The sequence below is a fragment of the Streptopelia decaocto genome (assembly GCF_964273445.1).
Source record: "Streptopelia decaocto genome assembly, chromosome: 2".
Lineage (NCBI taxonomy): Eukaryota > Metazoa > Chordata > Aves > Columbiformes > Columbidae > Streptopelia > Streptopelia decaocto.
The window spans coordinates 44,372,742-44,388,718 of NC_138655.1; the positions used below are offsets into that span (position 1 = coordinate 44,372,742).

The following is a 15,977-nucleotide window of genomic DNA, read 5'->3' on the forward strand; positions in this document are numbered from 1 at the left end:
TTGGAAAAACTAGCAAGACCCATAAATTAAAGAGAACAGAAAAATGACTCAGTCAGGATCTGGCTATGTCTGCCTTAAATTAGATATCACGGAAGCATGGACTTTGAGAAAACACTAAAAACACCTTTGCAAATGTTTGTAGGAGAAAGACATTGCTTTTCAGGTTACACAGTCCTGTAATACAGTATCTGATACACCCATCTATGTCCACAATATCTAAAGCTAGTAGCACGATGCTGATTGTCCCAGCTGTCTTTATGGGAAAACCCACGTGGGAGAAAACTTCTTTTCCCAAATCTCTACATTCCTCCAGCTGTTCTTGCACAGAGGTTTTAGTTTCAATCAGAAGAGCATGAGGAAAAAATGAGACAGGACCCTGAACAGCAGAACATGAGAACAATTCAAAACAAGCCCAAGGGCCAGCACATGATGACACCAGGTAGGTCATTTCCATGTACATCACAAAAACTGCTTATGAAGCATTTATGAGAACAGTAAATATGAACAAAAATGTTTTCTGTCAGGTCACAATGAACAAAAGTCTCCAGCGGATTTACCAAATGGCGCAAAACTTTCCAGCACAATTTTGCTGGTTTGCATTAAAAGGAAGAATGTGAGTACATCAAAGCTTGACTTTGCCTGAGTAAGAAATTACTCTTCTGGTCCTCAAAAGACTGGCTGACTTTGAAACTGGAATGAACTGAGCCTTGGCCCACATTTGTAAAGGTAATACAGAGCCAAATCACAGAACATACTCTGTAGGAAGTCTAGATACTGCTGATATAAGTTTTCCCACCTGCATTTTGAGGGTACAGCTGTAGGCACTGGAACATGCATAATTCATGAGCTGTGCTTCCACAGTCTCACAGGGCTTCCCAGAGCCTGTCACATTCTTTTCAAGTGGATCATTAAGGGTGGTGTACCTAAATGGATGGGTGGAGGAAATTTATCTGAACAGGAGATTAGAAGTGATTCAATTTTGGGAGATAACGTGACTTTTTGTAAGACTATAGTTCAGCCATGTGAGTTGACATTGGCATCTGGGGCTACTTGGGCAGTTTCACATACAGATACTGTTGTGCAGATGAAGAATAGCATTATAAAGCTTCTCTTTGTGAACTGTCAAGGTATAATTCTGACATGATGGCTGATGTAATCAACATTTTAATGAGGAGACTAGGCTTAAGAAGGCAAACTAAAGCTTTTTACAATGAAGTTCTGAATTCCCCTGGACTTGAAGTTGTTCATCATTGATAATCGGTGGGACTGTGACAAAGATAAGAGGAATGGAAATTCATGCTGAGACCATTTTACAATGGCTCAGAAATCTTCTCTAGTCTCTGTAAAACACACTGCAAGTAGAGGCAAAACACCTGGGAAGAACAGGAATAGCAGTGATAGTCTTCAGTGCAATCTACCTTCCTCAGGAGAGGAAAACTTGAGTGGGAAGCCAGTCCTGAAACTTTCCATTCCAAAGCTTTAACTATTAAAATGACTAAATTAGCTGTGAGAAAGCAATAAGCTCATTCCACACCTTCCACAGAAATGCAAAGCAGAGGATAGACAAAAATTTCCTACTTCTTCTTTATGTGCCTCTGCCATTGCCTGGAGGAGCAGAGCTGTCAGAATTGTTTGGGGAACACTTACTGACCGGAAAAGGAAAGTGTCATATTGACGCAAATACCAGAGACCACGGTGCTTGTCATACTGGAGCATTAAAGCCAGCACTTTTTGTGCCTTCCTCATTCTCTGTTTTGCAGTTGCTTTAGTTATTTATTTTTAAATACCCTTCTGACTAACTGTCTTCCAGAAGAAGAGGGGAAAAAAACAAAAAAAAGGCAAGAACTGGGATAAACCAGAGAAGGATAGCTGAGCCATCAGTTCCTCTGGGCCAAACCCTTAGGTCCAATTCATCCTGTGCTACTGCCAGCCACTTACATCATTCATAGCAAAAAATATAGCAGTCCAAACTAGAGTGTTCAAGACTTGCAGTAATACTGCTTATTTCCGACTCATCCTAAAAGCTAAACAGAAAATACTTTCTGTATCTGTGCAGCTGCAAAGCATTATTTAAAAAGAATAGCTTTTAAAAAAGCAATAAGCCATCTGAAGATGCATATCTCATTATTTGCTGCACTAAAGGATTTTACACAAAATCCTCTCAAATCCTGGAAGATTTGTCCAATAAAAAGGTGCATGCTGTTCTAATAGATATCCTATGTCAGCACAAACAGCCTTCATGTAAACACACAGCCATGAGTACCATGAGTAACAACTCTGTTTCCATCAGAAGCCCTTTATCCTGCGTAAGAGGTCTGCACGCTAATAGATGTCCTGGGCTAATGCTAACTAGCTACAGCTGGCTCGCAGCTATAAAAAGCATTAATGAAAACATAAATACTAACTTCTCCGCTTCCCTCAGCCCGTACGTCAGGGCTGCGCAAAGGCATCGCTTTCCAAGTGGTCTGTGTGAATGAACCGGCTGCTCTGAACCAGCTCGCTCTGGTTCTGCGCAGTTTGTTTACCGAACAGGGTGTGCAGGGACGCGCCGAGCGCGGGGGACGCCGGGGGAGAGACCGGGCACGTGGCCGCCCAGCAAACCCTCCCGCAACCCGGAGCTCCGGGCTTCTCGTGACGGCGAGGATGAAGGCAGGAAATGTCTATTAACCGAGGGGCTGACCCATGGGCATAAAAATGTCAGTCCGCCCTGAGGCTGAGCGCAGCCAGATTCTTACAATATATTGCTGTGTTTCGCTGTAATATCACTTGCTTTGCTGCCCTGCTGTGAGGAATTTGGTGACAATAAATAATGCCTGCAATGACATACAGGGAGCAGAGAAACGATGCTTCATCGTTCAGAGTTCTGCGTGCTCTCAAAACTTACTACAGGATTTATGTTTTTATTGTGCCAGATATAAAACAAAACTGCAGAAGAAAGAGACTCAGATTTATCCAGTATATAAACAGAAAAGGGAAAAAACATTTATTTCCACTCAATGGAAAAGAGGATGCATGCAACTCCAGGGCTGCAAGTTCAGACCAAAACATCAGGATATTGAAGTGCAATTTTTAGTCACTCAGCAATTTTTATTAAACCGTGCTGCACACAAACATTTTTCATTACTCTTTGACTATTGGACTGTTTATCTGCTATTTTAAAATAAGTTGGCTTTATCTTGAAAGCAGATACTTTGTCTGCTTCTCTGTATTTCAGCAGGTGACCTCAGACAGATCTTCGGATCTTTGCTGGGAGGCCAGGCACGCTGGCTTGCTATCCACTCCGCTGGGCTCATCACAATTCCTTCTAGTTCTGTATTTGCTTACAGTTGAATATAATAATAAAGAAATAAAAACATTTTTGCAAAGATTTAGCACTGAATGTTTTTGCTAACAAGTTTTTCCACTTCCTGTTTACATTATGGTACTATGGCCCATTAATTTACAGTTCTATATTGAAGATGTGACATAACTTCTTGTTCCAATCAAATCAATTTCCTTGCATGTTCTTCCTTGTGTCAAACTGAATTTACAAATTTTGGCATTTTTTTAGAGGCGGGGGAAAAGGGGTAATCCCATCATTGCAGGACAAAGACAAGAACGTCTGTAGCTGTCATGCCTAGATCATATTTGAAGTCAATAGCGGAGAAAGCTGCTGCCTCAGGAAATCCATAGCAGGAACTACACAGGCTCAAGGGAAATTAATGGGCAGACAGAAAGGTAACTCCCACAAAATGGTATTTTAATACCTCATGACCACTTTCACATTGCTTATATGAGGACCTCAGCTCCATGCATTACTTCCTTCTCCCAAACCTACCATGCACTTCCTCACCTGGGACTCTGTTTCCATGATCCCAACCACAATTCCCACCTCTGCAAAGCTGGGACTCCAGTGCAATCTCACTAATGGCACGTTCCCTGCAGTTCCTCTGTTCACTCACTCAGAAACAGAGGGGAACGCATCCTTGCAGATGGAATTCCTGCAGGACATGCTGCATCAGGACCATGACTGCATCACTGTGGAAGGGACCGTACCCCACCTGCCAGGCAGGCACTCCTAAGTACATGGCTGCCCTTGGCCTAGAATAGTTGGGAAACTACTCAGAAATACGGAATAATTTTATAGTGTTATAATAATTTCCTTAAAGCCATCCTCCTAGGTAAGGATGATGCTGCTGTACAGAAGACATGATCATGCGGTGAGAGCAGAAGTTTCAAGTGTCAAATTGCAGCACAAATGCAGGGAAAGTGAAAACACTCTAGAGACTTTAACTGTGTCTTGCTCTGAAACATCTCCCTGCTATCTGCATTCGTGTGTATGTGAAACAGCGGATGACAACGTCCTGGGCAGAGGACCTACCAAAAAGCAGGGAGAGCCTGCCGAGTGCTTTCAGTTCCATCTTTGCCTCCTTCCTTCCACTGCTGCAGAGACAAGAAAGGCTACTGGGAGCAACCAGTGCCCTCACCCCACTCTGAGGTGGCCGAATGAAGTCAGCTTTCAAGTGTAGGCCTGGCACCTCTGCTTGCACAGACCAGTAAGTACCTCCAAGCTGGAGTAAGCAGCCGCACAACCATAGTTGGCTGGTGGTAACTGCCTGATGGCTCATTCAGCACCTCCAGAAGGGCAGGCTCTGGAGCTGCTTCTTTGAGATCCTTCTCCATGACTGGCATACCACCAAAAGTAAGAGTGCCTGAGTTGGGAAACCACTGATACAGAGAAATATTTTTTTTTAAATATGTATATGAAATCTTGTTATCATGTGATATTGAATGAAACACAGCCCACAATACAAACACGACCAAAAACTGCACTCTGCAACTACATGACATAATTCTTGGTCCACTTAAACGTGAACCTTCTCTGAAATACATTTTGCATTCAGTCCTAGCCTTAAGCTCTTGTAAAGCAGATTGTCCAGAGGAGCTCATGCTGCAGCCAAACATGGGCCTCAAATCAAATAGCTAAATTCATTGAGTTACAAAAACATTTTGAACATATATCAGGCAGTATGTATCAGGTCACTTTTTCTTACTGTATGGCTAAAATTACAAAAATAACTAAATCTCTTTTAGCTACCATTCCACTCAAGTCCTTACACTGTGAAGTGTAAGACACAGTAAGTTCGTCCCAGGCCTTTGCTCATCACTCTACTCGTTTGAGGAGCATGTTGTTCCCCAAACCCCCTGAATGTCCCTTTAGCCAAAGAGGGAGCTGAGGCATTAACCAAAATGAGTTTGAGGATTTCAGCAGAGCCTGCAGCGGATCCCTGTGAGCGTGATGTTGCTGACTGCCTTTGGCTGCGAGACACTGAACAGAACCAGCAGGTGCTGCAGCCAGGCAGGACTGGCACGTGAGCATGAGATAACTTTGTTAAGTGCATTTATAAGTTACGTACTAATTTTAAACCACAATGCTTACTGAAAGAACTAATTAAGATTGTCTTCTCTGAGGAGCTTTATTTTACTTGTATTGTTTGCTGTACGTTAAGATTTTGTGTTGTATAAGATAAAGTGTATAAAAGCTTAAGACAGAGACGTACAGGCCTATGTCCCAGCAATATTGTTCCTTTCAGACTCTGTCTTGTCTTAATTACTTAAGTGTGCCCGTAACTTTAAAACCACATAGGAAAGAGTATTCCTGACTCCACACTCTTTGGGACAAAAGACATCCTTTTTCCCAAAAGGGTAAGATATGTTTGTAACACCTTTCCAAGGAGTATTGATTTGTTATATCCAAACAGCAGCTTTTACAAAGCTGATGACAAAAAGTTATTTCTAAGAATCTTCCTTTTCAGAAATATGCTATCATATTAAGTCTATGCTGATGTTTCTTGGCACATCCGCTGGTCTATGCAGCTACTTAAGGCTGTACATACAAAGAGTGTTTACCTGCCCAAGCTGCATGAAAATTACATGCAATATTTGGGTGGTTAAATTTCTCTTCCAATCGTTAGCTCAGTGTGTATCCATCTAGGCATTTATAACATTATGGCTGCTCATGGTCCTTGTCTTCTGTACCATGGTAGCGGGAAAACAAATCCCAGAGACACAATCTGTCTTTTATAAAAGTTTCAGAGAGCTCCAGCACAACTTTAACACTTCCTTCAGGTCAGGACCAAAGTCATGTAGTCAGTGAAAGGTAGAGGCGTAAAATACACATGGAAGATTTCTGCTCTCAGTTCTGTCAACCTCATAACTTTCAGGGATACAAAAATTCAAGGGGAAGAAAGGTCAAAACCAAGGGAAAGATTCCATACCTTTTACGTAGGCCATCTTAGAATAATTCTTGACAAATAACAGGTACTGGAAAATTACTATTCCTGGTGTAAACCATACAATGTAGAGCAGCACATACCTTGATTGTGGCTCTAGGCCTGGAAAATTACCTTTCCAAATTGTTCGCTTTCTACTCTCTGTACTGGTTTCCACTATAGGATAACATACAGGAGACTACATAATTCTTCCCATTCCCCCCATTTACATATTGCCTTGAAAAAAAAAAAAGCAAACAGTTAGGTGGATACAGCCATAAAACACACATCAGCGGGAAATGAGGTGTTCAGGTGCAATAAATCTTCCCCAGCTTCCTAAAGCCCTGTATGCAAACATCAGATGTGGGAGGTGTGAAAAGGTATGGTTCCAAGGTCAGTGGTGGTGAATACACAGCTCTACATAATGAGGCTTCCATGCCATTTATCTGCCTCTCCATGTTATTTCCATATCTCTGCAACTTCTTTATCATGGGGAATACATCAGTAAGTAGAGCTACTCCTCCTTCGTGACCAACAAAAGGCTTGGGAGGGGGTGTGACATATGTGCACTTCACTGATGAGTCCAAGCACTTGAGCATGGAGGAAACACCAGCTGGCAACTAGTGTCTCCTTTTTGCTAGATGTAGACAGGAGCCTGCACACACAATGTTGGCCATCTGACAGCTGGGTTTTGCTCCTGCCCATTTGCTTTCCAGAGAGACTGAATCCCTCGTGGTCTATGCTGGCTACTGTCTTCTTGAGACTGTTTTCTGTATCAGCAACTTTTACCATCACCCCAACATATTTCAGAACGATAGATTATTTCATCACCTATTCCCAACGCAGGGCTGAAAAATGGTGGTGTATGCAGAGAGGTCCTTTTTTTAAAATTTGTACAGAGTATATCAGATAACAGTGCTTTCACCTTGCCCTTGGACAGAGTAAGATTATGTAAATATTTAGCACTGAAAAATAAACAGTAATGTCAAATTAACAAATTGTTGTACTACAGTGGCACTGGAAGAAGCCCAAGTTCTATCTATCTGTCTGCAGCATCAGCATCAGGGAAAACAGACTTTCAGGGCTATCTGCGCAACAGCACAGGGAAAATACCATGTTAAATGTATAACAAAATTTAATCTCAGCCGCACAATGTGATACCAAAGCTGTTTATCCAACAGTCTTTTGTCCTCACTCTCTGTTTTGGTGACTCCAGTTTGAGAATTACAAATAGAGCAGGGTGGAGCAAAAGGGAATAATCCAAGTGTCAGGGAGTCTTAACTGTGAATAAAAAATAAAAAAAAAAGAGAGACTTCAAAGCAGAAACAGGTTATTAGACCTTGAACCACAGCTGTTAGGAGAACTATTACAAGTCTGTCAATTAGCAATTAGACTACTTTGCAAGAATATTAAAAGCACATATTTTCACTTCTGAGAAGGATCTGAAAAGGAGAAATCAGAGAAAACTTGTATCTTACAGAGTACTCTCTAGTGCACTTCAGTTACCTATTTCCTGTTTATTTCCCACTTGAAAAATCACATCCCAGAAACATAATGTAGTTTTTAAAAACTTGCATTTATGACCATTCCATTTAAAATGTTTTGTTGAAAAAACACAAAAAACAAATGGAATGCTGTAAACAGATTTAAGTCAGCCACAAAAAACATTCTGACAGATGTTAGCATCTGTGAATATGGATCTTTCAAGGCAGTCCTTTCCAATCTGGGCTCTTTTCAAATAAGAAGACCTCCAGGTTTTTGTTGTTGTTGTTGTTGTTTACTTCAATATGCTTTATAAAAATTAAGCTAGGTTTTCTGTAGCAGAAGGGTGATTTTTCAATATATTAGTCCACCTACTCGGTACGCCAGTTGTAGCACTTGACTCTCAACTTTTAGGGTAGGTTAACCCATTGACTAGATTTGTGTTAAGAGAAACAGCAAAGATCATTAGATGAAGAAAAAGAGGAAAAAAGGAAACACAACTTTGAAATGAGTTAGTTTTACGGGATTACCACTGCAAATAAAACCTTTTTACACAGAATTACATAGGAAGGGAGCATAACGAATCCCAGCAACTGACTATCGTATTTCTGGGGGCCTGATCAGAAAGAGAAATGTGACTTTCCCCACACTTCTGTTCCTTCTAGCCACTCCAACAAATCCTCAGCTCCTCTAAATATTTTGCTCCCCAAGGGTCCTGCTTGCATGGTCGGTGACCTTTCCACTTCTCTAAGATCTGGCAAATTGAAAACAAAATAAAGAGTGAAACCAAAAGAGCTATTGATGACTAACGGATAGAGGCATATCACATTATTTTTCAAAGTAAATGTACTGTCGTTCTTGCGTTCTTGGAATAGAAAGTTACAGCAGGCCAGAGTGCTAACGTTCAGGTGGGAAGTAGGTCAAAACACGCACCAAGAAAAGCAAATGGAAAATTTCTTTAGTCACCCATAAAGATTTTAAAATGTAGATTCACAGCTACAGTTAGCATTGTTTTATATTAGTTTTTCCTTCTTAACAGAAAACACGTTTTTCTCTCCAGCCTCCTCACCCAAATCTTTTGAGCACTCTGACCAGTTTAACTGCCTAAAATGTGTCTATTTTAGTTTCACCAACTACCACACAACCAGCCCCATCCTTTAAGGCACAAAACTGACCAGCTCTATTTTTTACTGAACTCACGTGGCCCGCTCAAAACAAACAGACACTGGCAAGAGCAAAATCCAAATTATACACTGCTTTAGCCCAGGAACACAAAGTACAAGGCCGAGGCAGTGAGTCAGACACCTCAGCGCCAGCAAGCTCCTCAGGTTGACTGGAGTCTCTTTGGTATTCTCGTACGTGTAAGCCAGGCCTTTTTCAAAAAGAGTCAAAGCGATCAGGTTTAGGCAAACACGTGTCGTGTCGTTTGCAGAAGTCTCTCTCTCTTCAGAGGGGAAAAGGCAGCAAAAAGTATGCCAGGAATGTTGGAAAGGGGCAGACAGTCACAGAGAGTCATATTTTCTTCCTTTTTTTTCCCCCCCATGGAACTCCTTCAGCATGAAAAGTCTATTTGCAAGAACAGTTAATTACAGGGGGAAAGGCAAATTATTTGACAATAATGCAGGGAACTTGGGACCAATTTATGCAGACACAAGCCAGAGAACTTTTTAGTCTCTAATGATTTCTCAGCATCCTCGGAAAATGGTTTAAATACCTCAGCTAAACAGACTTAAACCCATCAGACGTATCCACTTGTCTATCAGTAAAAGGCCAGATTCTATACATGTGTATTCCTGAACAGTAAAGGCTAGACACATACAGGCATCACAGTAATTTCTGTGCTTTATCCGTGTTAGTATTAACCAATTAAATGAATCCATTTCCTCACAATGAAAATAGAGGTTTTCCCCACAATTTGCCAGTCTCTTTCTAGAAACTGGATGCCTTGAATAAAATGCATCGTGTCCCCTGCTCCACATTTAATTTCATGTTTCTTTTCATCTTAATGTGATTTTATGCCTCCCTGTGGCAAGAGCATCTAGGTTATTGTGGAGTGCTACAAAAGAAGATACACAATAAAACAGCCTGTCTAAAATACAAATCAATTAACTGTTCATCTACCTTGATAACTAATTAGAAACTTTTGTTTACAAAACAATTAATTATGTAACTCATCTTGCCTCATAAAATACAAACGCTGCTTTCATGGCAGCTTTACTTCACAAAAACAATGAGTTTGCAAAGAAAAAAACAGGTGGTGTTTTTTTGTTGGGGGTTTTTTAGGGGTTGTTGGGTTTGTTTTTCGGTTTTGTTCTTTTTTTGTTTGGGTTTTTTTGTTTTGGTTTTGATTTTAATTACAAAGGATGAGCCATCACTTGGTTCAAAGGACTGCCAGAGGGCGTTGGACTCTTTTGCTCACTATCAGGTGACAGACACAAACATTTTTGATAGAGGAGAAAAGTCTCATGTGGATGCTTATCAGCCATGGAAATAGCAGCTGATAAAGCAGTATGAGGTGTTTTCCATTCCTCCGTCTTTACAAGCATTCATTTTCTTCTTTGCAGAAGAGAAAGTGGGTTGATTTTTCTTTTTGGGATCCAAAAGACAGTCCAATAGCTGCAAAGGACAACAATTAGGCTCTTTTTTGAGCTGGGACATCTATAAAATTTGAGGAACTTCCAAGAGACCATTTGAACAACTGTGTGTGAGAACACTCAGCGACAGCATGTACTCGGAAGCAATGGACCCCCATTTTTTATTTTATTCCTGTTTCAAGATTGACATAAGAAGTGCAATCTGGGATTTCTATTTTCTTTCACCCCATTCCTGGGAAGGGTGTGGGCTCAGGCAGGTTAACTACCTCAAATTGTGTGATCTTTTGGTTAAAAGTTGGAAAGGAAATGGAGAGGGTATTATCGCTTGAACTCTGCTAGAATTGGTGGTGTTAAAAATCAGCCTAAATAATACACTGTCAGCTACCTTGACTTTTGGTCAAATGTAGCCCTGGGAGAAAATCTACACAGAGGAATACTGTCCTCAAAATCACATATTGATGTGGGGCTGCTAAAGTAGTTTTCCTCTCAGAATGACTTAGTATAGTCAGAATGACTCAAAGAATGACTTAAGTATAAAGCAATGCATTCACACAAGATGATTGTGTGATAAATTATATAAACTGATACATTAAAAAGATTACTTTTTAAGAAATTATGCATGTTAAAGTCAATATAACTATTATGCAAAGGAGCTTTTAAAAAAATATTGGAGACAAGGCTGTTGATACTTACTTTTCTGTGGGTGATGACAGCCTGCATTTTAGGAAGGAATAATCTTCCTAAATTCCTCCTGGAGAAATTTTATTCATCAATGAATTATCCAGCAACTTACCAGGTGGCAAGAATGGGGAGAATTTCTGTATTTCAAAAGCTCAGGAAGAAGGACCTGTGAGCACACTACTAATACCAGCAGGGTGGCTTACAGGAACTCAAATTCTTCAAACCTTTGAAGAATCCCTTCAAAGCCTATTGCAAATTACATCTGGAGATTTCTCAATGGAACCTTTTAAACTAATTGCACATCTCCACTCAGGTCCTAAACTCTGCAGGAAGATGGATCTCCTAATGTCCTGAAAAGCTGGACTTAGAAGATTTATATAAGCTCTGCCACTGCAACTCACTTTAATCAGCTTCCTGAGTGAAAACAAAATGGAATGTATTCTACTTTTTAAATTTTAAGCCAGAATGATTTTAACTGCTAGAGTTAGGTTAGGTTATGGTTGGACTCAATGATCTTGAGGGTTTCTTCCAACTGAAATGATTTATGATTATATGAATCAAAAGTTAGTGCAAAAGCAAAGGAAGGAAATTCAATAATAAACACAGTGATCTCAGACGGGAGTTGCTGAGAAAGACTTTGAAATCAGTCTTTGGTCTCAAACATTGAGGATCATGAAAGGACAAGGAAAGGATTCAACAGTTCAGTACCGGTCAGAAGGGAAAACTCTGACTGATGTATCTTTTGTAATTAAGAAAACAAAGTCCCGTTCTTGATTCCCTACACTGAAAACAGATGAGTGCTAGGATGCAAAGACTAAAACAGGAGAGGCTTAAACCACTGGTCTAAATCCATGTGCTCCACGGGTTTTGCGTATAAGATTTCTGCACTGGTGTTAATGTTTTGACACCAGATCACTTTTTACTGCAGAGAAGCTGAACTGCTGTGACCTTCAGATTTCCAGAAGCCAACAGGAGCTTTTTCCAGTGGCTTCACAATGGAAGTTTGCGTGTGTATACTTATGTTTCTCCAAGGGCATCTGTGCGAAATCACCTTTTTAGAAATGCCTTTTGTTGCTCCTTCTCTCTATGTATTTCTCTTCTGTTTCAAAAGACCACCCTATGAGCAGAACTTACTAGCAGAACATACTGGAGACTGAATTAAGTAAATGGGAAGTAATAGTTATTTTGTGAAACTCAATGAACAGTATAAGATGTCGATGACCATCACTGGCTTTAAATTAACTTCCCATTAATTAGTTTTCAATCTTCCTGTCATCTGTTGATGCAACACATGGATTATAGACAGATTCTCCTCTCCTCTGGGCAGGACTACTTGTGTGTCACACTATACCTATTAAAAAACTACACCATTTCCAGCAGGAGCCCTGCACCTTGTGCTTATTCCCTGCGAGCTGATGACTACGGATGAAATTTCCAAACTCTCTCCCCTACGGTTTCTCATATATCACAGTCTCAAAAGGAAAATTCCCATGAATCTTATTACTCACCTGACACTCGGTGGATCTGAATTTATGATGGATGTTGCACAAAGAGGCTTGTTTCCTTGAACGTGGCTTCTGTAAGCTTCTCTTGCAGGCAAACAGTACACCCTTTGGATAACAACTCGGACCTGCACTTCTCTCCATCCCACCGCTCCCTGGCTTTCCACCATTTCAAGCAGAGAATCATTAACAGCAGCCTGTGCTAAGGGATGCTGTTTCGAATCACACTTGTGGTGAATTTGCGGAGCACAAGCGACCTGGTGAAGGAAAACCCATTAACAGAAGCATTTCACGGGACCTTGAAATAATGTAGCGCTAAAGAGTAAAACTTCAGCATGAAAAATCACTGCGCAAAATCAGTTTCAAAACACATACTGCACCTAAACTAATTTAGAGACTAATGGCCATTATCCATGGTGGATTTTTAATGAACACTCAAGAGAGCTGAGCACACAGTGCTCTCCTGTATTTAATTAGCGCTCTGGACTGAGCTAACTTGATCCATGAGAGATGAAGGTGACACCAGCAGAAAAACAGAAATGATATTAGTATTTATTATTCTTCCCCTTGAATTGAGCTTCATTTTTACTTCTCTCTTATTCTTTCCTTCCTATTTTCCTTCCTCTTCCAAAAAAGGGGTAAAATCCACCTTAAATGGACTTTGAGATTAAGTTGAAAATGAACAGGTGTCTAGTTTTATAGAATAGTGAGTTAGTCCTCAGAATTACACATTTCAATGTAGAATGTTTCAATGTAAAAGAATTAGATGATTCACGAAAAGCATAAAACTTTGAAAGTACAAACCTTTATTTTTTCACTACTTCCAAAATAGATCTTATGAATAAAATAATCCAAACTTTCAAAATACATTTTATTAATAAAATTATGCTACATTTTGCCTTAATCTAAATTAGTAATTTCATTAATTTTGAATTTTAAATAAATCTCTTTTAATAAAAATTTTATGCAAATATAGACTAACATGGTCTATATATATAGGCTCCTTCCCAGCAGAAACCAAAATTGTGTTTTCAGAATGAAACCTGTTTTTATAAGAAGCTGGGTGCTGAGAAAGGTTTTCAGAGTATTAGAGTCATGCTTTAAGTATTATCCACCAGTAGAGAAGGAGAATTTGCAGTATTTAAAAGAAAATTGTGGTATAACACTACCCACTTTTCTACACAGCGACTGCAATAAAACTAGTCTACTGAGTTTTAAACGAAGTGGTTTTGTTTGTTAGGAACCATGAGGGGAACAAGTAAATCGTTCTGGTTTTCAAATACCACAGCAGAAGCTTTTTACAAAGTAAAGCTGAAGCAAGAAAGGAGATTAGGATTTGGCCTATAATGGTAATTATATATAAAGTAAAAAATGCTGACACTCAGAGTTGTTCATCAAACTCGTAGGGCCAAAATTCTCAAATATTAAGAAAGATTTTGGGTGGCCAATATAAAGCCTTTCTTTCAGAAAGTGCTGGCACAGACTATCAGAAAACCAGATCGTTTAAAATACTTCAGCTTGTACCACCACAGCTAGAGACATGCACAGTCAGTAGTCATTTTAATACAAGAAACTCAAAATAGGAAAGAAATCAAACTGAAAGGGTGGGAAAGGGCAGTTACCAATCAATGCTTTAACGAAAGGATAGGATCCATTAGGAACTCAGTTTCCTGGTCAACAGGAGTGGGAAAAAGGAATGTTTATTTGAAATAATATCTTGAGTGAGTTAGCAGAAAACACGATTTTATTTCATACAAATCTTAGCCGTTCAGCTATAAAGAATTAGTGAAAAATAAGTGAAAAACCAAGCTACAATTACTATTTAGCACAGTAGTGAGACTTCAGCAAAATAACCTCACAGCAGTTAAGCATTTGGATGGGCCAAAAGCCTCCACTAAGAAAATATTATTAAAACAAACACTTGCAGATTATTCAGCCTTGGCTAAATGAAAGTGGAAACTGAACAGGTCAGTAATTTAGAAATTTTGTTTTTGTTATGATTTCCAAATCTCTCCAACTTCTTAGCAAGTGCTAAACTGTGAACCAAATGGACCTTACCTGATTATCTGAAGATTCCTGGTGTAACTCATCATCAGGGTCATCTAGTCTGAACGTCTGTGCCAAAGATACAATATGCTTCCTAATAAGCATCTTTGTAAGACCATATGTCTTCTCTCTTGTTTCTGAATGTTCACTGAGCAGCACCTTCTGACTAAAATATGTATTCATGATAACAGGAACATCTGCATTTTTGAGGAGCAGTTTTTGCCTGGAAATAAATAATTTAAGTGGCATCAAATCCATTACAAGTTAAACCACGGATAAGTACTATTTTAAAACGTGTGTTGTGTTGCATTTTTCTCCCCTATTTTCTGTAGTTGCCACTAAAACACTCAAAGCTGTGTTATCCAGCTGTGTTAACCTTCAGCTTGGATCAGCCCCATTAGCTCAGGCACAGCCCTGGGTGAGTGGAGCTCCATGGCATCCAGGGACAACCTGCAGCTGGAAGCTGCTGAGCTGACGAGCCCCAAGAACCCCATCGGGCTTCACACAAACTCTGCTGGGTGTCCCCACATTGTCAGCGCAGAACCAGGAGCACCAGGAACCCCTAAGTACAGTTACCGAGGTAAAAATCAATGAATGCAAGATTATTAATCCTGCTCTGTGTTAATCAAACCCAGCCTGGCTCTTGCAGCGTGGGATGTCCCCATCTGGTGAGTGTGTCCCACTGACCCAAATTCATTCCCACCGCAGCCAGCCATGAGCTGTTCCTTCTGCTTCCTCCTTTTTCTAAAAGCAAAATCTTGTGCTTTTCACAGAATCACAGAATGTTCGGGATTGGAAGGGACCTCAAAAGATCATCTAGTCCAATCCCCCTGCCGGAGCAGGAACACCTAGATGAGGTTACATATGCCATGTATTATTTTGCCTGTATGTTTGCTGCTGTCACGAACCTGCTCACCGAGACCCAGTTTTTGTTTCTAGTGATAATGTAAATTCCCAAACAGCTTCACATAGAGCGATTTCTCACCCCAGCAGATTAAGGTAATGGTTGCAGAATCCCTAAACAAACAATAATTTAATGCCAAAGCATATCTCAATGTTGGGATTTGTTCATACGCTAGTATCACAATCATACATTTAGAAAGACGCCTTTTATACTCAACAGGATACAAATCTAATGAAGTCAGCTAACAAAAACAATCAGTAATCTCATTTTCTAGAGACCATCAAAACAGAAACAAAATTGACTTCACGACTTTATTGCAGGCTGTGTTTTTCTACTATTAGATTTGTATCACTTGGGAGTAAAACAAGGTCTCCTGCCTCGGCAGCAAAGCTGAGGTGACCTGAGTTCAGAAGTAACCTCAGGACTTCAGTCTCCAGACTGCTCAACACTCACATTATGGAGACAAAGCAAGTTTTCACATCTATGACATTATTTCTCAAAATGCAACCATACAAGG

The 15,977-nt window shown here is 40.1% G+C and overlaps 1 protein-coding gene across 5 annotated transcripts in view; it reads right to left on the minus strand.

Moving 5' to 3' along the window:
- The window catches only part of SPIDR (scaffold protein involved in DNA repair), a 212,271-nt gene that overhangs the window by 59,289 nt on the left and 137,005 nt on the right, over nucleotides 1-15,977 (minus strand). For all 5 annotated transcript variants that reach the window (XR_014183220.1, XM_082044378.1, XM_082044377.1 and 2 more), the window contains 2 exons: nucleotides 14,569-14,779; nucleotides 12,517-12,767 (listed from right to left, as the gene is read on the minus strand). Coding sequence is in view for 4 of the 5 variants with exons in the window: in XM_082044378.1 (XP_081900504.1) it covers nucleotides 12,517-12,767; nucleotides 14,569-14,779 (462 nt within the window). In the remaining variant the exon portion in view is untranslated. The remainder of the gene's footprint in view (nucleotides 1-12,516; nucleotides 12,768-14,568; nucleotides 14,780-15,977) is intronic.